This window comes from Gossypium raimondii, chromosome 11 (assembly GCF_025698545.1).
Source record: "Gossypium raimondii isolate GPD5lz chromosome 11, ASM2569854v1, whole genome shotgun sequence".
NCBI lineage: Eukaryota > Viridiplantae > Streptophyta > Magnoliopsida > Malvales > Malvaceae > Gossypium > Gossypium raimondii.
The window spans coordinates 61,944,316-61,967,927 of NC_068575.1; the positions used below are offsets into that span (position 1 = coordinate 61,944,316).

The 23,612-nt window shown below is 32.8% G+C and overlaps 6 protein-coding genes across 13 annotated transcripts; 3 read left to right on the plus strand and 3 right to left on the minus strand.

The window, feature by feature from the left end:
* The first annotated feature begins 75 nt into the window (after nt 1–75).
* LOC105801843 (outer envelope pore protein 37, chloroplastic) lies at nt 76–2,811 on the plus strand. The gene is made up of 6 exons (XM_012633163.2): nt 76–593; nt 1,289–1,378; nt 1,743–1,913; nt 2,138–2,232; nt 2,365–2,485; nt 2,561–2,811. Exons 1-6 carry the CDS (start codon nt 210–212, stop codon nt 2,693–2,695), a joined length of 996 nt encoding a protein of 331 aa, XP_012488617.1. The 5' UTR covers nt 76–209; the 3' UTR covers nt 2,696–2,811.
* Nucleotides 2,812–3,419: 608 nt separating this feature from the next.
* LOC105801842 (oligopeptide transporter 6) lies at nt 3,420–6,563 on the minus strand. Of its 2 annotated transcripts, XM_052623933.1 has the most exons (7): nt 6,227–6,363; nt 5,878–6,131; nt 5,490–5,587; nt 4,844–5,413; nt 4,498–4,756; nt 4,221–4,403; nt 3,420–4,148 (listed from the first exon to the last, which is right to left on the minus strand). In XM_052623933.1, exons 2-7 carry the CDS (start codon nt 6,127–6,129, stop codon nt 3,534–3,536), a joined length of 1,977 nt encoding a protein of 658 aa, XP_052479893.1. In that variant the 5' UTR covers nt 6,130–6,131; nt 6,227–6,363; the 3' UTR covers nt 3,420–3,533. The 2 variants fall into 2 exon arrangements, with proteins under 2 accessions (XP_052479893.1, XP_012488615.1); XM_012633161.2 differs by having other exon boundaries at nt 5,878–6,563.
* A 2,646-nt stretch (nt 6,564–9,209) lies between these two features.
* LOC105801840 (protein MATERNALLY EXPRESSED GENE 5) lies at nt 9,210–16,318 on the minus strand. 5 transcript variants are annotated; one of them, XM_012633156.2, is made up of 7 exons: nt 16,103–16,314; nt 14,830–14,951; nt 14,484–14,721; nt 14,322–14,383; nt 14,136–14,217; nt 12,575–12,694; nt 12,216–12,456 (listed from the first exon to the last, which is right to left on the minus strand). In XM_012633156.2, exons 1-6 carry the CDS (start codon nt 16,194–16,196, stop codon nt 12,591–12,593), a joined length of 702 nt encoding a protein of 233 aa, XP_012488610.1. In that variant the 5' UTR covers nt 16,197–16,314; the 3' UTR covers nt 12,216–12,456; nt 12,575–12,590. The 5 variants fall into 5 exon arrangements, with proteins under 5 accessions (XP_012488614.1, XP_012488613.1, XP_012488610.1 ...); XM_012633160.2 differs by lacking the exons at nt 12,216–12,456; nt 12,575–12,694 and adding an exon at nt 9,210–9,498 and having other exon boundaries at nt 16,103–16,316; XM_012633159.2 differs by lacking the exons at nt 12,216–12,456; nt 12,575–12,694 and adding an exon at nt 11,137–11,604 and having other exon boundaries at nt 16,103–16,317.
* Nucleotides 16,319–17,882: 1,564 nt separating this feature from the next.
* Nucleotides 17,883–18,693, plus strand: LOC105801839 (protein yippee-like At4g27740). 2 transcript variants are annotated; one of them, XM_012633155.2, is made up of 3 exons: nt 17,883–18,044; nt 18,136–18,246; nt 18,334–18,693. In XM_012633155.2, the coding sequence occupies exons 2-3, from the start codon at nt 18,157–18,159 to the stop codon at nt 18,556–18,558; spliced, it is 315 nt and encodes a 104-aa protein (XP_012488609.1). In that variant the 5' UTR covers nt 17,883–18,044; nt 18,136–18,156; the 3' UTR covers nt 18,559–18,693. The 2 variants fall into 2 exon arrangements, with proteins under 2 accessions (XP_012488609.1, XP_052479273.1); XM_052623313.1 differs by lacking the exon at nt 17,883–18,044 and having other exon boundaries at nt 18,051–18,246.
* A 1,897-nt stretch (nt 18,694–20,590) lies between these two features.
* Nucleotides 20,591–23,374, plus strand: LOC105801838 (protein yippee-like At4g27745). Of its 2 annotated transcripts, none has more exons than XM_012633153.2 (3): nt 20,591–20,714; nt 21,165–21,278; nt 22,921–23,374. In XM_012633153.2, exons 2-3 carry the CDS (start codon nt 21,186–21,188, stop codon nt 23,146–23,148), a joined length of 321 nt encoding a protein of 106 aa, XP_012488607.1. In that variant the 5' UTR covers nt 20,591–20,714; nt 21,165–21,185; the 3' UTR covers nt 23,149–23,374. The 2 variants fall into 2 exon arrangements, with proteins under 2 accessions (XP_012488607.1, XP_012488608.1); XM_012633154.2 differs by lacking the exon at nt 20,591–20,714 and adding an exon at nt 20,809–21,002.
* On the minus strand, nt 21,317–22,240 carry LOC105801837 (protein CHLORORESPIRATORY REDUCTION 42, chloroplastic). Its single transcript, XM_012633151.2, has 2 exons — nt 21,619–22,240; nt 21,317–21,514 (listed from the first exon to the last, which is right to left on the minus strand). Exons 1-2 carry the CDS (start codon nt 21,861–21,863, stop codon nt 21,412–21,414), a joined length of 348 nt encoding a protein of 115 aa, XP_012488605.1. The 5' UTR covers nt 21,864–22,240; the 3' UTR covers nt 21,317–21,411.
* Nucleotides 23,375–23,612: the final 238 nt, after the last annotated feature.

A 23,612-nucleotide genomic window follows, 5' to 3' on the forward strand; every position in this document is an offset into this window, starting at 1 on the left:
AATAAATTAGCTAAAATTTTTAAAAAAGAAACAAAAATGGCCCCAACTATAAACATCCAAAAAAAAAAAAAAAATCTGTATCTTTCTCTTTCAAACAAAGCAAAGCCTTAGCTTGAAGATCAACCCTTTGCTCTCTGTTAGCTGATAAGCCTAAAATTTCAAGCCTTTCAATATTTTTTTTTGAATTACATTTTTTAAAAAAAAAAGCAATGCTGGAACCATCCTCACAAACCCCTGATTACCTAATATCACCCATAACAACGCCGGTACCACCATCACCGCCGCCGCCGCCCACAAAACCCAATCAGTTTCTGTCCTTGATATCCAACAGACCATCCCTTAGAGTGACTTCAGAGTTCGACAGTGATAGCCGTGTGTTCTTTCACAAGGTGTCTTGTAAGTTGTTCGATGACCTTGCTAAGCTTAAACTATCCTTCGTTAATAACGTTAAACGTGAGATCTCGGGTTCTCTTTTGGCGTTAACTTCGAAGCATTTGTCTATTCACTATGATCCTGAGGAACAAAATGCTCTTATCAAGACATCTTTTGATGTGGGTCCTAAATTGCAGTTCAAAGCTGCTCATGATGTTAAGGTTTGCCCCCTTATTTTGCTTAGTTGCAGTGGTTGAAGTTTTTAGTGTTAATGAAAATATATGAACCCTAATTTGAGAGATTGTTTTGTTTGGTGATAGTCATTAGGATGTAGATTCTTTTCAAAGGGAGTTTCAATTTTTTGTGTTACAAAGAGGAAATTTTGAAAATCAGATTTGTTCTTGGGTGGGTAAAACTACCATGGAGGCCTAGGAGTCGATTACATTTTGTCCTTCTACTAAAAATGGGTAAATTCCATCTATTTCTGGTCCTTTTATTAAAAATTACATCTAAGGTACATATTGCCTGCCACGCTAGTTTAACAGTACAAACGGGATGAAATTTTTAACAAAAATGAACATTTTACTTTTTAATCTAATATGCAGAACTAATTTGCCCAATTTTTTAGTAGAGGGAGTAAAATGCAATCTAACTACCAGTACAGGGGACTCCATGATGCTTTTACCTTCTCGGGTGTTTTTTTAATGAAATTGAAGACCCTTTTGAATATTCTTTTTTGCTTTTGGAATTAGTATAAAAACCTAAAGAGATGCTTTTGGGAATGGGAAAATTTTATAGTTGCTATTGAAGCCAAGCACTTTTATTCACAATGTTAAGTGAAGTGCTAAATGAATATTTCATTGATGCCATACATATGGTGTATCTCTTTTAATCTCTTTCATATATTCTTTTTCAGGCAAAACGAGGCGAGGTTGCAATGGTTGCGAATGTTGCTGATCCCGGTTATGCCGTTGAAGTGTCGTCTCCTGTTCCATATATTGGTTTGGTGAGTACTATTTATCCATAGTGTCTTATTATTTCAGGAAAATTCTGATCTTTGCTGTTTCTGGGTGATAGTATGGCTGCGATTTTAGCTGTTTTTTGAGGTTGAAGAAGTATTTGGCAAATTTCGGGTTCTCGATTGTAGGATGCATGTGGCATCATATTGTTGTAATTATCTGCATGCATTAGTCAACTGATCCTACGCTTCTTTGCTTCGCTTGAGACTGGACTGCCGATGGTGCTCTTGCGTTTTTATGCTTATATGTTATCACCTTCTCATATGCTTCTTTTTCCGATTTAATATACTTAAAACAGTTCCTAGCTCTTTTTTCTCTCTAATTGCCTCTGTTTCTATCATGTTGCTTAAGCCGAAAGCAACAATTAGATTCCCTACCGGTGAAGTTACACTTGAGGAGAGAGAGGATGAAGAAGTACCAAGGAAGTTGTTGATAAATGGGATTCTTAAAGGTCCGATTTTGAATGGGGTCGGTGCAGCCCATTACACAGATGAAGAACTGAGACTAAGATACTCATATAAGGTGATTCTTTTTGTCAGTTTTATGTTCATTTACTTATTGATTGATAAGCTATTGTGGCTTGTACGTGAGTTACTCCTGGCATATTTCTCGTTGTTCAACATTTAAACTATAGGTGATCGATCACCTCCTATGTAGGAAAATGCTGGGTTGTGGGTAATGCTATGGATATGTGAGTTTTCACTGCTTTTGAGTGTTTCATTTTCGTAATGGTTTTTGAATTGTAGGATGAATCACTGTCATTTATTCCTAGCATTTCACTGCCATCGAATGCTGTTTCATTTGCATTCAAGCGACGTTTCAGTCCATCTGATAAGTTGAGGTTAGAACTCCTCCTTGTATCTCTATGTCAAATATCGAAATCTCTTTTGGAATTAAAGGTCCATACTGGCTATCAATACTACTGCATGAGACATAGAGCTATTCCTGCAATATCTAATTTATTTATCTGCAGCTACTGGTACAATTTTGACTCGAACTGTTGGAGTGCTGTTTACAAGCACACATATGACAAAGACTTCAAATTCAAAGCTGGCTATGATTCAGAGGTTCGTCTCGGCTGGGCTTCTCTATGGGTAAGTTCTTGCATTTGTTTTAACTTGGTTGAGGCCATCATTGTAAGGTTGAGGTTCTGATGACAATAATTTCAGGTCGGAGAAGAAAACGGAAAGGCAAAGACGGCCCCGATGAAGATGAAAGTCCAGTTTATGCTCCAGGTACCACAAGATGACATTAAATCATCGGCGTTAATGTTTCGTGTTAAAAAGAGGTGGGATATATTGTAGTTTCATACATACTCTTTTAAATGACATGGTTTTTAGAACACTTTGTAACGATGATGCTAATTGCTATATAATGACGATATTGCATCACTGGGTTAATCAAGTTACTCTTTGAATAATTTCTTCTTATCCATGTTACTATTAACCCTTTATTATTTTTTGAATCTATGTATTTAGACGTGGGCCCATATCTGTCTATTTGATGGATCAAATTAATTTGAATTTGGTCATTTCGGGTTTCATAATGGGGACCAAACAATGCTTGGTTTCCATCAGTTGTCATCTGTGAACCTAGCCTTGTTGAATACACATACTATTTGATATTCACACTCGAGTCTGAATAAAAAGAAACTCGAATTTGGGTGCTTGAACACACCCTTTTCCTCTGCCGTTTTGGCCTTTTTTTTCGTCTCCCTTTTGGCAAAATAATATTTGGGTGGCACTTTTTTTGCCATCGGCTTTCCCACCTCTCTTCGCTTGAGGGATGGTTGAGCTTTCTCAAAGCGTTAAAGACTCGTGTGTTCAAGTCTGAGACTGCTTGTTTTTCTCGAGCAAATGCGAGCTCGCTCTCTCGAGTTTATAGTGACTCATTTTGTCTACACCAGATTCAATGGGGTCAGGTGTTGTTTCTGGTGGTTGTTTTGCACGATACGTATAGCTTAGAGCGCTTAAGTTCCATTTCGGTCTCTGATTGTAAAGCTTGAATGTTCGAAAAAAGAAACTCGAATTTAACATAAAGAGCAAAGTTTATATTATAAACAAGTATTTAAACATGGGGTAATAAATGTGGAAAACTAAGAAATTGATAAACAGTTGTAGGGATTCAATAGTAACACAAATATTAAGTAACAGGGCAACCATCAGCAATAACACCTTTAGCAGTTGGACAAACAGCAAGAGGACACCCTTCTCCATTATTTCCCCACCAGCTGACGCCGATTTCCTTTGACTGCAGTGTAAGAAACAATAAGACTGTCATAAAAGCGGTTCCAGCATCAAGACCGCCTGAGAGGACGTAATTGTAACGTTTCCACCATTCCGGTCTGTATTTGAAAACAACAAATCCGGAAAGGAAGCCAACTAGAAGCCAACTCGTGAAGTTTACTGCACTAGCCGGAGGCATCATAGATGTTGCGCCTAAGAGAACCGGCATGTGGATGAGGCGAATCCATTCTTTATCTGGGAATGCTTTGTGTGCCAGCCATACTAGGAAAGGAGCTAGAGCTCCACCGAGAAAGAACCAATTGACATTCCCGTACTCACCTTCTGTTCCAAATATTCTACGAGGTCCGACAAGTCCCCATATAACAGATGCGTCAAAAAACACGCGGTCCATTGGACAAGTCCATGGACTGTCATGTGGTAACAAGGAAGTATCACAAAGATTGGGAATCTCTTCCATTAGCCACCATGCTGTTATGGTGTATACAAAGACTGCAACAAGTGTTCCAACCATCTGCAAATACCAAATTTGTTAGATATTCAACGATATGTCAGTGATTTTCAGGATTGTAGATGGAGAACTGACCTGTGCTGTGAACATCGATCGAGGTGGAATCTTCATGTAATGGCCAAGTTTGAAGTCTGAAACGAAGGTTAGAGCTTGAACCATGCTTATATATCCATACACCTTGAAGCACATATTAGCAACAGGGTGCTCCGGATACATATATCCGATCACATATTCGGTAATAATGTTCAAACCTGGAGCCTACGGATGCCAAGAAAAAACAAACCGAAGAGTCAATTTCAGATACAATCAAAGTAACATATCGATGCAGAGAGAAAAATAGCTTTCCTCTTACCTGATTTGTGGTAGCAGCAATGATACCAATAGGAAGGGTGAAGAATAAAGCAATGGCACAAGCTAATAATACACCCCACCAAGGCAATTGAAGTGACTCATTATAGTACTCACAAGTGAATAGTATAAGGGCGAGATTCAACACAAGGATCATGGCAAACCACCACGTTGGGACGGATTTGTACTTCTTCATAAGCCTTGTGTGAATATCGATCTTCTTATTACCTCCGAAAGCGCTTTTGGTTTGTTGCCATAGCTCTCTGCATATTGAAACAGGGGAAAAATGAGAAGAGATAAGGTATATATATTATTTTGTTATATGTTACTTTTTAAAGCCAAGAGCTTACCTTCCATCAAATAGCAGGACATGGAAAAGTGTTGCAGTTAGGGTAGCAAAACCGAGACCGTAAGTCATAGCAAAGAAAGTACTGAGATGCACTCGACCATTTTGTCCGTAAACCTCCTTGTCTAGGTGAAAGGATGGATTAACGATGCTCAATATGTCATACGATTCTCCGGTCGACTTGAAAAGTTCACTAGAATAAATAGGGAAGGTTTTGGCTTTGTAGACATCAAACCAGTATGTGAGTGGCGTCATGACGTACATCACAAGGAAGAAACCGACAGCAATATTGGCAGTAGCAAACCAGGGACTAGCGAGAGGACTCCCTAGGTATGAGGAAATTGTAGCCCAATCTATGCCGAAAGAACCGATTCCAAGGCCATTCAAGCCCGAGCCGAGTTGTTGGACTAAAACTGACTTGGGAGCCAACCAACAAACCCAGGAGAAAGATGTCAATGTAGTGAAAAGATAACCAGGGAGGACATAGTATGCAAAGCTGCAAATCAAGACTAGCAGAAAGAATTGGTTCAGAGTAGTCCCGCCTTTCGGCCTTTCTTCTTTTTCGTGCAAAGCCCTGCAGTTATGATGGATACACGAAATACATAAGCAAACATCGGCCGACAGAAACAATATTACACGAAAACAAATACCTGAACAAGGAAACCATGACCAAATTAGATGGCCACCACATTTCCCCGGGTTCAACCAGATATTTCCTGAAAATCCCAGCCCAACCAAACCCCAAAACCTGTAATGAAACACAACAAGAGCAACACTTTATCGTATAAGATACCATGTAAGTACACATATTCAGACATAGGTACGGGGATATGAACACGACCCTTCGAATTACCACTACACAAGCATATGAACATGTACAATATGAATCATATAAGATGCATATTCCGACATAGGTACAGGATATGAGCATGACACTTGGAATTACTTGCCACACGCATATAAAAGAACGCATACAAAACCAATCATTAAAAGGTTTCTAAGCTGAAATTAATGGGAAAAAAAGCCAAGAAAAAAAACCTGGGTTGTGATCATAACAAGTAAAGCGGGTAGAAATGTGAGCTTCCTCTTATAATAAAGCTTAACAGCACTCAAAATATGAGTAGCATAAACAGATCCAGCACCAGAATTTGCAAAAATAGTAATCAAAACATGCTCCTTCATATTGAATGGACCAGGGTTCATTGAAAACTCCAATCTAGTATTCTCGAAGAACACACGATGCGGCAACGTTTTGGCCATGAGATGGCCGAGTGGCACGACGGCAATCATGGCTGAAATGGAGGAAATAGTCAATGGCATCTTTCTATACCAAAAGAACTGGTTAACAAATGAAAGAACAATACATGAACTAAGACCCAAAACCCACATCCTAAATGTCACTGCAGGCAAAGTGGGATCATCAGTTTTGGGCACTGTTATTTCAACTTGTTTAACAGGGCATTCTTCTTCTTCTTCGACCTTGTGCTGTAACTCCATGGCTTCCATTTCAGATATTTCCCCCTTTTCTTCACTTTTTCACCAGAAAAAACTGATGGCAATCTTTAAGAATATTCAAAAGATTCTTAGGGGCAAAAACATGTACACACAGACGTAATGTGAAAGCAATAAAAGAAAGGGGAGATTGTTAAAGAAAAATGGGAACAGTGATACAGTTGGGTAGGGTATGTTTAATAAACATTTTTGGTGTGGGTTTTATTTCACAAAGGCGTTGAGCATTCTCCATTGAAGCTAATGGAAGAGCTAATATATAGTAAGTCAAGTAGGCCACGTTCCTTGGTTTTAGCAAGTTGAAAGAGAGTGTCAGCGGGGAAGGTATGTACTAGGTGTACGATGGTTAAAATTTTTCACAGTCCCTGTATTTTTTCTACATTTAAAATTTAATCCTCCTACGGTTTAAAATTCAAATTTCAGATTTGGATTGTTAATATATTTGTTGGTGTAACTTTCTGAAATATTTAAAAGGGTTAAAATGTGTTATAAATCCCTGTATTCTTCAAATTTTTGAAATTTAGTCATTGCACTTTTATTTCCAAGATTTTAGTCTTTTACTTTTCAAATTCCAAAACTTAGGTTCAATTGTTATTACTATTAATATTTGTTGTTAAATTTATTTCAAAATATCACACCAATAAATTAAACAAAAATTTAATAGTATTAACAGATTAGACTTAATTTTAAAATTTAAAAAGTAAAAAGATTAAACCCTAGAAATAAAAGTATAAGGACTAAATTTCAAAATTTTAAAATGTACAAGAACTTATGATATATTTAAACCTAAAAATATTCATTTGGTAACCATATAATAAAAACCATAAATTTAACAGAAAAATTTTAAAGGTGTTAATAATTGAATTTATAGTTTTAAATTTAAAAACTAGAGGTTTAAATTTTAAATGTAGAAAGAATACAGGGCTTAAAGCATATTTTAACCATATATATATATATATATATATATGATAAGATTGAAAAAGAAAATCCAGGAAATTTAATCTAATAAGGAAAAAAACAAAAAAAAGCCTGAAAAGCTGTTAATAAAAGAGAATCAATTGGAATCTTATGATTTAAAAAGCCAAAAATAAGAATAAATTTCCGCGACTCTTTACTACTGTCCAACAAATTGTACCGCAATTAAATGCTAATTTTTTAATATTATTCTCTTTTATAAAAGAAAATTTAAATAGGAACATTGTTGGATCATGGTCATCTGTTGAAATATTTGAAAAAGATATATTGTTTGATATACATAATCTTTTTTTTTTAATTTTGATTTTTGTTATGAGATTATCATAAAACTAGGAAATAAAATTTAAACAATATCCAAAAAAAATCTTGTCTGGTAAATTTTGAATTGATTTGCAATTTAAATAATAATTTTATTGTATACATGGAATGTTGAAACTTTTATTAACGAGATTTATTATTATTATTATTATTATTTTCATTTGGTAACTTTTTAATTTAATTTTACGTTTTATTTGACTTGGATTTTAGGATCACAATAATAATAATAATAAAACTTGTTTTAGGGTTTATAAGTAATTTGAGCCGTTAATATCAAATCCTTTAGAGGAAATAATTGATTGTGTAAAATTAAATAGAATAAAAAATTCCTTTTGGCAATAACAGGTTGGTAAACTTTCATGTACAGTAACTCAAAACTGGAAACAATCTCCACTAAGAAATGACAGAAAACAAAATCCCAAAATTAGAAATTTGAATGTCAAAAAAAGGGGTTTGGATAACAAGATTCCTCATGTCCCTTTACCAGGAAATGAAATAATTTTCAAAAAAAGGAAAGGCACTTACTAACAAATTAATCGTGTGAACCCCAATGTTAGAGTTTAGCATTGCTTTTAGGGGTGTTCAAACTTCAATTAAAAGCGAATTAACTGACCGAATCGATCTAATTCGGTTAATCGGTCTGTTAATCAATCTAGTTCGGTCAAAGGTCGATTAGAAGTTTTTTAAAATTTCAATTAACGGTTAATTCGGTTCGAAATCGGATAATTAACCGAATTAACCAAACTTAATAAATAATATTACATATAATTTGTATTAGGCTATTACTAGTTCAGTTAATTTGTTTAATACGATCAAATGAACATTATAAATTTATTTTCTATTTGTTTTATACTTGTTTTAATAAAAAAATAAAACATATAAATTTCGGTTAATTCGGTTAACCAATTTTTTGAAAAAAATTTAGTTCAGTTAATTCGATTAATACTTATTTGGTTCGGTTAACTGTTTGAACACCCCTGATTGCTTCTCTCATAAGCACTTTTGAGATAAAAACATTGTTAAACAAGATACTTTTGAATTTTTCAAAAGTGTTTTTGGGACAAAAAATGCTTTGGAAAAACACTTTTTTAGCCAAAAGTAAAAATAGAAAAATTTTAACTTTACTCAAAAGTGAATTTTGATGTAAAAACACTTTTGAAAAGTATTGTTAAATTAGCTCATGCTGAGTTCGAGTCGCAATGATATGATTATGTTAATTATATATATTATTAACTCCTTGATTGATTAGAGAAATTATAAAAAAATATTATTTCACAATCAAATATATATTACCATAATTATTTTTAAAGCATATATATCATTATTTATCATATGTTATTTTTAAATATAAATTTATGTTCTAAATATATGATTTCACACATTTACGCATGATAAAATTTCTAATATATATTTATATTAATATAATTTTAAATATAAATTGTTAAAATAGATAGGAAATAGTTTTATAGAATATAAATGATGATTTGACACTAAAAATATTGAATTTATTTATATGATTTGTAGAATTGAGTGTTTGTACATACGATGGAACAAATATAGTATAAATATGAGTGCAAAATAAATACAAATATATATAATTAATTAATTAATACAATGTAGAATTTAATTAATACAATAAATCTATACAAAGCGCGTAAACATTGTAACTGTAAAAATGATGAGACTGTAACCCCAACCATTAATGTTCTGAACCAAATGACAAGAGAGCCTTCCCCAATCGTTGCCGGTATTGCCATTTGAGATTTGACACTGACGCCTTCACCTTTTGTTGCTTTTTCTTCTTCTTAACGTATGCTCTAACGGCAACGTCTTAATCTCAACCAGACCTATTCATCACTGTACCATTAATCTTCCAATCAGCAGCATTCATCACTGTACCATCCTCTTCTATGAGAAATTATTTTATGAGCTATTCTCATCACATTGTTTAAGATTTTTTTAATTATTTAACGATATTTTAATAATTTTTTATATTATTAATATATAATGTTAATAATTTTTTTTTCTTAAACCCGAAATTTAAATCCTAAACCCTATTTTTGAGGCTCGAAAAGATGACAAAAATCTGGATTTATATCTTATCCATTCAATTAAATGGTCCCTCCAATTTATTTTAATGTTCCACATTTTTATAATCCTTCTAGTCTCTCTAATATAAGCAACTAGGCTTTACCACTTCCTATAATTCTGTGCACTTTTAGAAATTGGACCGTTTGTATCCAAAAAGAAATTAAAATATTTAATAAAAACAGATCGTTGACTTAAAATTAGACTTTTAATATAATTTTTAAAATAATTCATAAATCCACATCCTCTGTTTCAAATGAACGTAATTAAAGATCTCCAAGAAATATGATAGGGTTTAGATAACACAAGGTCCCAAAATAAATTTATAAATTAAACTCATTTAAAGTGTATATCAGCTTGAACCTCACAAGTAAGGCTCCAACCTAGATTGAACCCGCCCTTTTTTTTAATATATATTTATTTTACTTTCACATATTACGTAATTAATATTACATAATAAAATTAAATATATAATGATATAATACTAAGTAAATATGAAAAATATGTTAGCTATATTTAAAATTTTAATAAAAATCTAAAATATTAAATACTAAACTAAAAATATATTTCATCATAAATATGAGCAAGTCTAAAACGAGATTGAATTAATCATTTAAAAATATAAAATAGACAAACATAAAAAAATACTACTATCGTATATAAACTCAACCCAAACCTTACTCAACCCAACCTCTAGTTTCAACCTCATACATCGCAAGTCATTTACCAATACACCAGTGACTGATTGAGACAGCTGATTATCGATTCATTGGTAGAGAGATCGTTTTTTCAATACTAACTAAACGGGAAGTTGAAAGCTATAGTCTTCATCACCACATGTTACCAAATGATGATATAGAAGACCAATGAGAGTCTTCATGACTTGCACATGCTAATAATGCAACGTTGTTTGTTGGCAACATTAAAGAAACAAGAGGGCCTTTTCTAATGGGGTAGATCAACATCCTCCTTGACTAGAGGATCAAAGTCATATAATTGTCGGCTACCTTAGCTTTTTTTTTCTTTCTTTTTCTAGATTGCTGATAAAATTCCTGAGTGTTTAAAGTCTAAGACTTCACTGGAACTAAGCTGAAGACTAAGCCTTTTAATGTAAAGGGATAATCTCATGGATTAAAAGTAAATATCCCATGTGAAAAAAATGTCGTAGTCAGGGAAAATAAGATTTGTATGATCATTCCAAGAATCTCATCAATTTCAGTTCAGTTGATTATATCAGCCAACACTCGTGAAACCAAAGAAAAACATCAGATAAAAAACTATGCCACTTGGGCTCCAGCTTAAGTGTTCTATGCAGATATGTTCTATTTTTTTTGGAAGATCTTGGAGGGGTTATAGTCAACGTCTATATATGCATCAAACATGGATGAGCACTTCGAGAAAAATGAATAGTCAAAAAACATAAAATTCGGAACGCTATTGATATAGAAAGCTGGGTTTACAAACTACCAAGTAAATAATAGCTATGAATAGAGTCTAAGCCGATTGAATATTAACTTGGTTGCCATTGACATTGTTGCCGGCGCAAGAGGACGTAGATTCAAGCGCACTCAAGTGTGTCTTATCCCCGTATTTACAGGTTAAGGAGAGGTCATGGATAATTCTAAACATTGTATAAAAAAAAATTTATTGGCTCGTTAATCTAAGGTAGCTCCACAAAAGTAAAAAAAGACACCATCAGTCAGTGTGAGTGCATTAAATTCTATACCACTTCACATGCAGACAACCCAGCATTAAACTCCATCTAGTTACTCTTAAACCCTATTCTCGTGTTTTCTCAACCGCCTATGAAGCCTCTGTAGCTGAAACTTTAAAAAAACAACATTCACGGTGGGAGAACTTCAGTAGATATAGTACCTGAATACAGTCAACATCAATGCATCACCACCTTTGCAAGCATCCTAAGTCATATATGCCACCAAGACCATCAACAGGTTAAAAGGAAGGAACATTTATTGCCATAAAACACATTGGCAACTACAAACAGTCCTAATTTCTGTATAGAAGAACTAGCCTTAGTACTTAACCGACTCTTTAAAAGATAAGCATACGGTACTATTCTATCAATACAACTAAACAGCTTCATATTGCTATCCAAAAACAATAATCATCATATCAACGAAATCTGCTCAGCCATGCCAACACGCTTGAAATACAGCAAAAGTATATCTTGTGCTACTTACTAACTACAGCCTACAGGAAAGGACTATTATTAAGTTTTTTTGGTGGGTGGTAAAAGCAAATGCAAATGCACATGGCACATCACAATCCCTTCTAAAGAGGCTTCTTTTATTTTATTCATCCATTCTTTTTATTCAAACTTCATAGAGGGAGAGATGGGGAACTGAACTGCAGAATAGTTTCAAGAAAAATGATTACACACGAAGCTATTTCACCGCACGCCCATTGTTAATCAAATATTTCCAGATCATGACTCCTCATTGCAAACCTAAACAAGCATGGAAGAATTCCGTGAAATGCATACGAAGTCGTTTCAAATAATTAAACCAAATACAGTTCGTTGTTTTCTAGCAGAAAAGAAACACACTCAAATATCTAGCGATTATCCTGGAATTATCGGAAACTACACAACTCGAGTTCATCCTAATGAAATTGATCATTCAAAGACTGGTGTAAGGTGTAATTCTTGAAATCACAACGTCGTCGTACCATCCCTCATTATCATAACCTCCCAAATTTGAGCAAATCCTACAGATAAGTGTCGTTCCATGATTAAATGTCATCAATCGCTTTATACTGAAATTTCTTATGATACCCATGACCATGAATAGTAAAAGGTCGACTGGATAAAATAAGTATCAATCACCTGCAAATCGTACAATTCAGCGCTTGCCACGATGCCCGCCACCTGACCTTGCACCAGGATAGCGAGCAAATTGCAACCTTAGTTTTACCAAGTCATGGTCATGCTCATCGAATATATAACCTGCAAAATCGAACTTAACTATTTATATCGCACAACTTACCGCGCTTTGAAAGTGTAAGAGAGCTTCATGACCCACATGCGATAGGACGTGAACCGTTCAATGAAAAAATTCCATCGATAAAGGTTTACTTTCTCAGAATCCTAACGATGACACAGTGTTCCAGCACATCCCTGTATCAACGAATGGAAACAATGGAACAGGATTTGGGAAACACAAGCTAGGTTTCAGAAGGCTAACTGCCAGGCTCTTATTTCTCCCTAAAATAGATGGCAAAACTGTGAAGAATCTGCCTCAAACAGCTTTCTTTTTCCTGATTAATTTTATGAGATGACATCAACATGGCAATGGAAATGGGAAAGGATGAGAAGAGGCCCAGGATAAATGAATATAGAATTGCAATGTTAGCAAGACCACACAGTATAAAGTGAACAAGAAAGATGATTAGTCAGTGTCACAGTTAGTCCATGCGACCAGTTGAGAATCTAACTAACGCAGCCAGTACAAGAAAGACGATCAGTTAAGCTTTTGACTGATGAAGTGAAACTCTTAGTAAGTTGCAGAATTTTGGAGGATCTAACTAATGCAGGAGACTGGTCTACTCAATTTTCTTGCAAATTTCGACCACCATATTTGCTAGTATCAAATAACATGAAGAAATTCAATATCAATGCAGAATGAACTGAAAGGTCCCAACAAAAATCCATGAACAAATTGCAGAGCAGAATGCAAAGATATTATCTCTCCTGTTAACCTCTTTAATTGCTGATATAAAGTACATATCGAAAATTTCCCTGAAATCACAGGCCGTCAAACATACATGCTGATGAATTATAACTAATTTGACCAGAGAAAAATCCAAGAACCCCTAAAAAATGAATGAAAAAAGAAGGGAAACCTAAGCTTGTAATGGAACAATGATGGCTGAGATTCTCTGTTTGAACTGTCCCTTCATAGCATTTATATCATTGATTTTATATTTTTAACCAGTCATTCATTGCGAATGAAAGTTGAAACAAGACATAAACTAGTTAACAAAACTGGAACAAGTGAACCAAATGACTCCTTGGTTTTGAACTTAACCATCTAATTAAATCCCCAAGCACTCAAGGAGCCATTCCTTTGAAAAGAAATCTGGCTACAATCTTCTCTATTCCTATCTCCACTCTCATATCTGATACCCTTACAATTGGATCTTTCTCTAAAACTCACTTGGAAGAAAAAAATTGGACAAAGGAAAAGGGGAAAGAAAAAGGAGGAGGAATCGGAATAAAACAGGGACTGATTACATAAGCCCCTAGTCTGTGCTTCACTTCACTAGTGCATGCATGGGTGATTGGGTATGTCAGTACCTTCATTTATGGCATAACAAATAACATCCATGAAATTTAACCATTTTGATCGGCAAAATACTGGAGACTGAAAAATCCTTGTCAGGCTAACCTTGTAAAGCATCCATTGAAGTAGCAGCATGAGATGGGCTTAAAAAATCAACAAAGCAAAGTTTTATTGGATCTCCTCCAGGCTGCAGAAATCATGAATTATCAATGTACTTTTTTTTTTTTTTGAGCAAACAATGTACTTAATATTTACTCTGAAGTCAAGGCAAAAATAAATAAATTAACTTACATATCTTGGTTCCTTGGTTACAAGTCTCACTTCCTTGTACCCAACAAATGGGCGAAAAATATCTGTCAACTGAGTGAAGGAATAAAACTAAAGGGGAAAATTGAAGAAAAAAGAAAAGAATAGAAGAAGCTGAAGCTAAAATTATAGCCAATGACAGGATACGAGAAACTTCTCGGCATGTACAATCAGGAGGCAAACCCTCAACAAAAAGAGTACTGGATGCATCAGGAGGAAGGCGAGGTTCGGGCCTTCCACTACCAAATCCTATAGTCCTATCTTTTATTGTTTGTCCAGGATCAAGACCACCAATACCCACCATTCGAGGATCATCAACAGCACGGCCGGGCATTCCACCACTCATTGGTCTACCAGACTGACTCCTACTATATGATGACAGTTGCTGGAAGGGTGCTTTTATTTATTAGCTCTATTGATATAATCATAAAGAGTATAGAACTTTGGACCTTTATCAGACACAAACATTAAAAAATATATTATATTTTAATACCGTGCTGCGAAGGTAACGATCATAAGATTCTCCGATGGAGTCACTATCTCTGGTTGCCCGCATTGTTCTTTTATCATCGTCCCGTGAATAATAACCAGAGAGCTCATGGCCACCAGAGACAACTACAAGATTAAGCACACATTTCAGCCAGCAAACCACCGAGGAAAGAAGAAGCGAAGAGATGGGATGGGAAGGAGCAACATACTAATCCTATCCAGAGGTCAAAGTACATTAAGGAAGGAACATAAAGCTGCAGCATATATAGATATGAATATGTGAATGCAAGATCTCTTTCTTCATCACCAACACCAGAGTGCTGATCTCCTCAAACTTTTGAGGGTTACAATAAGAACAAACTAGCGAATCCGCTAAAAGGGTACCAAGAATCATACAAGACACAATAAAGTTGCTAAAATTGCCAACATGAATGAATTAAGTACAAAGCATACCAATTAAGCAAGATAGTCACCAAATAGTTTACCAGCATTAAATCTTTTCTCTTTCTGATCAATTTAAGAAACTGATTCTCACCATCATTAGAGTGACAGTAATTGGTCAAAAGTTCAGATAGTAAACTGGTTAAGGCTGCATGAATACTTAAATCCTTAACCACACAAAGCAACATGTTCATTCGGTCATTCAGTATAGAACAGACAAGGGAGTCATCGAGCATTCAGATAGCCAACAATTAATAAATACCAAAGCTTGCTCTATTCCCACAGTACTGGCAAAAGAGACAACCATTAGTAATCAAGATCGGTGGTGTGTCAGACACACATGACACAATGGAAAAACACGACCAACCAGTGGTTTTCCAATATTCTCTCTAGCTTCTAAATCCATGATTACAAATAATCACCCGTGCCAAAAAATGAACCTAATGAAAACGCAATCATGGAAGTGCAACCCAATTATGCTAATGTCCAGATATTACAAGCAAGCAATTAGCAAATACACACTGAAAAGACCAATTAAACAGCAAACATTGACATTAACACTGGGAATCAATGAAATTTTAGTTCATCAATGCATTAGAAAGTTGAAATTTCAACTAGGATTTTCAAAAAATCAATCAGCTTAGAGAAAAACAAGAGCATATCAATTATCAACACAAGAAGGATTTCCCTTTTGTTCACCTATCCGTGTTTCTCTATCAAGGAGCGAAGGTTAAATTTGCAACATGAAAAAACATATGAAACCCTAAATTGAGAATAGATTAAAAACAAATGGAAGGAAAACAAAAACAAAAAAGAATAGAAGAAGTCGAATCTACCGTAATCGGAGCGAGGGCGTTTTCCGACGAGAGGAGGGATAGAGGAAGGCGGAGGTTGGCGAGGGTCACTGTACCTCCAATAAGAATCGGACATGCTTCTTATCTCTTAGCTTAAGATATATAGTGCAAGAGATGGGAGAGGAAAAAGAAAAAAGAAAAAAAGAACAAAAATACTTCGATAAAATTAAGCAAGAAACAAAATTTGGAGAAGCTGAATTAAACGACGACGTAATAGGGAGAATGGAGAAACGTGTGTCTATAGTGGAGTGAGAAAGTTAGTATAAATGATGCTTCTACTCTACTCCATTTCGGTTCTTGTATTTTATTATTTATTATTTATTATAAATTGAATAATATTTTGAATGCCAAAATTGAATAATACTTGAAAATATTAGAAAAATGAAAAATTATTAAATAAATGAGAAAACGGAAAATATTTTAAAAATAAAAATGTAAAAAAAGTTAAACACTTTGTGATATTTAGTAATTCTATAAATATCAATATACTTTCTAGTAATTTTATCTATTAAAAATTATATTCAGTCGTAATAACAGAAATAATAGTTTAATTTATAATTAAGTATAATTCAAAATGAATATAAAGTATAATTCAATATTTTGTCGAATTTTATCTATTCATATTTTTATTTATGTTTAATATAATAGTAAAAATATTTTTCTTATATTCAAGTAATACACTCTTATTTATAAACTTGGTGAATTTAAATTATAGTAAAAAGTGTAATTTAAGATAATTATAAAGTATAGTTAAATATTTATTGAATTTTATGTATTAAAATTGTTTTGTCTTTTTATATTATAAATGCATTTTCAATTTAAAGTAAGTAAAAATATATTAAAAAGTAAATTAAAATTCAATAAATTGGGATGAGATATACTCAATAGGATGTTAAATATATTTTTCTTAAAATTTTTATAACTTCAATGACTATCGTGATCAGTTCTAATTGTATTATAATAAAAATACCTAATAAACGAAAGACAAATTTAAATAAATTTAGATTCCTGAAAATAATTAAAATTAAATTATATCTAAACAAAATAAAAAGGAAACAAACTAAAATATAATCTAATTAAAAAGTAATTACTAATAATATTATTAAAATATCTAAAAGTAAATTACATTATTAGTCACCCAACTATTTAATTTTGTGTTAATTTTACCAATTAACTAATAGTGGTAACTTTTAAAATTGGCATAATAGCAAATTTAACCTTCAACATTTATAAATTATCTTAATTTAGTTTTGATCCAAAAAATCTAACCCTGTAATTTGATTTTTTTTTCAATTTTTTTCTTTATAACCCTTTCACTTAGAAAGCTAAAAATAAATTTATCACTAAATTTCATTGAAAATATACAAAAAAATGGAAACACAAAAAATCTAAGATAATAACTTTCATTTTTCTCATTATTTTAAAATTAACCTTAAAGTCATAAAGAAAAAAATTGTAAAAAATTAAATTGAACAATGTGCAAACATTGATGGTTAGTTTTTAGAATCAAGAGTAAATTGACATAGTTTATAAATGTTGAGGTTAAAATTACTATTGTGTCAATTTTACTGATGACAAATAAAAAACCAAGTTGAATAGTTAGGTGATTATTTTATAACTTTTTATAGTTGGATGGCCAAAAAAATTACTAATAATTGAGCGATCATTTTATAACTTTTCATAATTAGAATAATAGTTAGGTTACTAACAGTGATATTTACCCAATATTTATTTATAGTCGTTATCCTACCATTTGTTTCTCCGTTAGAATTTTATATTCATACATAACTTAGCCCCGAAGGGCGATGACCATTGACCCTAAACCCTACCTTTTTGTATTATTTAACCATCCCCACACCCACCATGATTCTTCATCTCTCAGCATAGCTTAACTGTGAAACCCATCATCACAAATCTTCTTCATGTATATTTCTCTTTTTTCAATGCTCTTTTATTTATCTCTATCTTTCTATTTCACTTAAAAAAATTTATATTTATTCTGCTTTCTTATATAGCTTTAGCTTCAGTGGACATTAATGGAGTACAGTGGTAATCCCTTGTACAGATGCAGAAACTGCAAAAATCCACTTGCTCTTATCGACGATCTTCTTTCTAAAAACTTCATAGTAATCAATCTACTTATACGACTTATTTTTTTAAAATAATAATTTTAAGTTTGATTTTGATTTGGTCTTTTTTTTTTTTTATGACAGGCGAAATCAGGGAAAGCATATATGTTCGAACATGCAATGAACATCGTGTTGGGTCCCAAATACGACAAGCAGTTGATAACTGGTCGGTTCAGCATTGCTGATGTATTCTGCAGTAAGTGTGGTGAAGAACTGGGTTGGAAATATGTTCAGTCTTATGATTTGAAGAACAGGTACAAGGAAGGCAAGTTTATTCTCGAAGAACTTAAGATGTTCCAAGAATATTAATTAATAAATAATAAAATATATAGTTTGAATAATGTTATAGGTATATAGTTGGATAAATTAATAAACTATATAATAATGAAGTTTGTATGATTTCAGATTTTAATTTATATATACAAATCTATGTTTTAATTGAAAGATTGTATTAATCTCTAGTGTTTAATTTTCCAGTTTCATTGATTTTGTAGCTAATTTTTAAGTGGTTGAATTTGGCCAATTTTTCTTGTGTGATTTAGACCACTCCTGAGTCCTGACCCACCATTATCTTTAATTTCCAAATTCGGATATTATTTTTTAGTTTGTGTTGAATTTTCATTGGATCATTAAGCATGGAAGTCAAATATCTATTGGATAAAATCATTAATTAAAAAAAAAGGTAAACTATAAAAATAGTAATTTTTATTTGTTTCAGATTACATTTTAGTCACTTATGTTTGAAATGTTACGTTTTAGTCACTTACGTTATCGTTTTGTTACGAAGTGGTCACTCTATCATTAAGCTCCTTTACCTCCCTAACGACAGTCCTACGTGTCAGTTCAAATGAGTTTTAAATGCCAACTTAGATATCCTATATGGCAGACCAGATTAAATTTATTTAATTAAAAACCTATTTTCATCCTAACGTAACCACTTCATAACAAAACGATAACAAAAGTGACTAAAATGTAATCTGAGACAAGCAAAAAGATTATTTTTATAGTTTACTCTAAAAAACTTAAATCCAATAAAATATCGAAATCAAATTTAAGTATCAAAATTTGACAAAAAAACATAAATATCAAATTGAATATTAAAATTAAATTCAAATATAAATTAATAACTCAATTATAAAATTTCGAAAACACATTTATTTTACAAATAATATTAGCACGAGGGTGTTTATGTTTTTTTACATAAATCTAAAAATATATTCATAATCTTATTTAAATATATATTTTAATTAAAATCTCATGTAATTATTTTTATAAAAATACATTTTTGGATTGTTGCTATTGTCACGTTTATTATAATTAGACCATATGTTATTCGTATTTGTAACGATGACATACATCATTATCCATAAAATAATTAAAAAAGACAAACTATAAAAAAAAGTAAATACAAAAAAAAAAAAAAAAACCATACAAGTATAGCCTTGGAGATTGACTTAAAAGGCAGAAAGATTTCAGGGAAATGTAAATTTCCCCGAAACAAACAGGCTTTAACTTCACGCGCCTCTTTCGCGTTTCAATTTCACGAATATCGTTTAAGGTTGAAGGAACAAAAAGTGGAAGACTGTACTTGTATTTTTTTTATAAATTTAAATTTTAGTTTTTATATTTTTACCTTAAGATATTCTCTATTTTTATATTTCAGATTTTAAAATTCAACTTGAATTATATATATATTTAAAATTATTAATGTGATATTTTAAAATAAAAAATACTCATTTGATAATAAAATAATTAAAAAATTATATCCATTTGTTTAAAGTTAAAATATGCCTATAGTCCTTATACTTTTCAGAAATTAGAAATTTAATCTCATATTTGTATTTTTAGGAATTTAGTGTATGTACTTTTAGATTTTCCAACTATTAATATTGCTAAATTTTTTGTTAAATTAAAGTTGAATATTTTTTAATTACAAGGCTACCGAATAGTTATTTTTATTTTAAAATGTCAGAACAACTAAATTAACAAAAAGTTAAACGTGTTAATAATTGAACCTAAATTTTAAAATCTAAAAATAAAGAAAATAAATTTCTAAAAGTATAAAGACTAAGTTTTTAATTTTTAAAAATATAAGAACTATAGACATATTTTAAATCATTAAAAATAATCTTTAACAATAAAAATATATCAACTAAATTTTAAATTTACTAAGAGTGATTTATTACATATTTTAAGCAAAGCGTGAACCACTTCAAACAACGCTATTGACAATGAATTCCCCATTAGCTAGTTCGATGCGTACGTCACGCTCCACATCAGGCGCGTGTTTAACCTACTATCGCCACCACTTTTGTCCCTCATTTTCTTCAACAATAAACTACAGTAAAGAACTCTAAAAAATTTAAAAAATTGCAGAAAAACAAGAAAATCTCTCAAAATCCTCTCTTTTTTAAAGACCTTTCTTCTCTTTCATTAAATGAAAAACCCTCACTCTCAAAGATCAGGTTAGTGATGTTAAAAGAAAAAAAATATTTATTTATTATCCAAATATAAATGTAATTTAATAATTTGTTTTTAATCCCTCCCTCAAATGATTCTCATGTTGTTCTTTGTCAATTAGCCACTGAAAATTATTTTTTCCATTTATTATTAACCATCCTGTCTTTATCACACCCATTTGTTTAATCAAAATTTACGGAATCTTTGTAAATCCACTTTGGTTTAATCTTGCACGCAATTACTAAACAAATTTTATTTCTTTTCTCAAATCTATTATTATTGCAGTGTTGTAGGTGAAGAGTTTTCCTTTTTCTTTTTTTCTTTTGGCTCTTTTATCGGTTCACGTTTTCATGAAATTGACTGCATCTATAAACTGGGTTTTTCTTTTCCTTTTTTGGGTTTAAATTGGCTTAGTTTCTTTATTTTTTTTAATTTTAATTTTGGGTTTTTTGAAGCCTGGAAGTTGTTGATCATCAATGGCTGAATCCTTGGGTCCACGATTGTATAGCTGCTCTAATTGTCGAAATCGTGTTTCTCTCCACGATGATATAATTTCCAAGTGTTTTCAGGTATAGAACTCAAAAAAGAAAAAAGAAGCAGCTAAATCTGTGTTTAATTCTGTTAGATTTTTCTGCATGTGATCCATTTAGATTATAAAGAAATAAATTTTCTGCATATGATGTTCAAAACTATATATATAAATCATTCATCAAATTCCAAAGCTTTGAAGTACTTGCCATCTAAGAGATAAGTGCCAATAGCTAAACGAACAGCCCACACATCTTTGGGTTTTCTGGAAACAATTCTGCAATCACACACAACAAAACAAAACTCAGACACAGGGACTAAATTGTAATGATTTGTTTAAAAAACAGGTTTTAAATATGTTTTTAGAGTTAAGGCTTAAACCTTCCAACATCACCGGGCTTGACGAGGCCGGAGTTAGCTCTGAGACATGGAACCGATGCTGCTGTCTTTATCATCTTTGGTGCTTCAACCACAATTATGGGAGACCCGATTTCTAGCCTCGAGCTTTTGTTTGAGTTAGCCGAGGGCGATTCACACCTTATTCGACTGGTTGAGTTGCCAGGTTGTAAGAAATGGTTGTTGTGAGAGCATGGAAATATTGAAGTATAAGAAAGTGAGTGTGCCATGAATGAGAATTGAGATACGAGACAGGATAATGTTTTTGTGGCTCTAGGGAGAAAGGGCTATGTGTTTTTCATACATAACTTTTATAGCCATTTTGCCCCCTAGTTGCTAAGATAATACGAGCCACAAAAACATTATCCGTCTCGTATCTCACAGGACAACCATTTCTTACAATCCAGCAGCTTGGCCGGTTGAATTCGAAATCTATCCTTGTTGCTCATAAGGTGTGAATTGCCCTCTGTTGACTCAAACAGAAGCTCAAGGCTTGAAATCTGGTCTCCCATAGTCGTATAAGGACTGCAGCATTGGTTCCATGGCTCAGAGTTAACTCAGGCCTTGTCAAGCTTAGTGATGTTGGAAGGTTTAAGCCTTTGGAAACCTGTTTTTTAACAGATAATTGCAACTCAGTCCCTGTGTTCTAGTTTTGTTTCATGTGTGTTGTAGAATTTTCAAGAAAGCCTAAAGATGTGTGGGTTGTTCATGTATATGTTGTGAAATGTAGAGTACTTTAAGGAAAATGAAGAGTCTGAGTAGCATAGCTCGTGTATATGTTGTGAATAGAATTAGGAGAAGTTGTCTCAAGTCTGTATGTGCTGAATATGGATAAAATCGGTGAGATTGAGAAACACTTAAACGTGATGATCAAGTGGTCGTGCTTTGTTATAATGTGTTTATATTATAATACTCGAATTTGGGTTTGTGTTTGGATGATTTTTGGAGGATAGTGTCATTGTTCCCGTCAAACATGGGTACTTTAAGGGAAATGAGGAGTCTGAGTAGCATAGCTCGTGTATATGTTGTGAAATGTGAATAGAATTTGGAGAAATTGTCTCGAGTCCGAATATGTGTTGAATTAGGAGAAACATTTTGTTATCATGTGACATGGTACCTTGAGGAAAATGAAGAGTCCGAGTAGCATAGCTTGTGTATATGTTGTGAAATGTGAATATGAATTGAATCAAAACATTGCAGAAATTTAAATTAGTCTCGTGTTTGATCAATAAAATGATCTCAAGGAACCTTTCCAACGTTCTTTTTTCCATAATTTTGTTCTTACAGGGAAGAAATGGCCGTGCATTTTTGTTCTCCCACGCGATGAACATTACATTAGGACCAAAAGAAGACAGGCATCTCTTATCCGGTCTCCATACCGTGGCTGATATTTACTGTGCTGACTGCCACCAGGTTTTAGGCTGGAAATACGAGCGAGCTTACGAGGTGTCGCAGAAGTACAAGGAAGGGAAATTTATACTCGAGAAGGCGAAGATTGTTAAGGAGGATTGGTAACAAGCAAGCCTCATCGTTTTTTTAAGGTTTTCTTATTCCATTTATTCCCCGTGTTTGATGTAATTGTTATCGGTGCCCGATGTTCGTCTTGTACAGAAAAAGACGTCGCCCTCATTTCGGAAAAAAATTGTCATTGTTTCGAACCTTGCATTCTTAACGATGATGCACGACGGATTGGCAATTCTCTGTGTTAATAAATTATGGTATTCTTAACCATCGTTCATGACATTGTTCTATTGTGTAGTATATGGATTCAGCATTGTGTAAAAATACCTGTGATTGAAATGCTATTTACACCAAAAAAAAGCCTTTAGTTTCGGTCGGAAAAATAATTGGTTTCTCAATGAAAAGATTGGTAGAGATGTGTATTCGGAGTAAATTAGTATTTATATATTAGATTAAAGAGTAATCTGGTTCTTTTATTAAAAATTAGTCCATATATATGTTAGCATGAGCTACAAGTA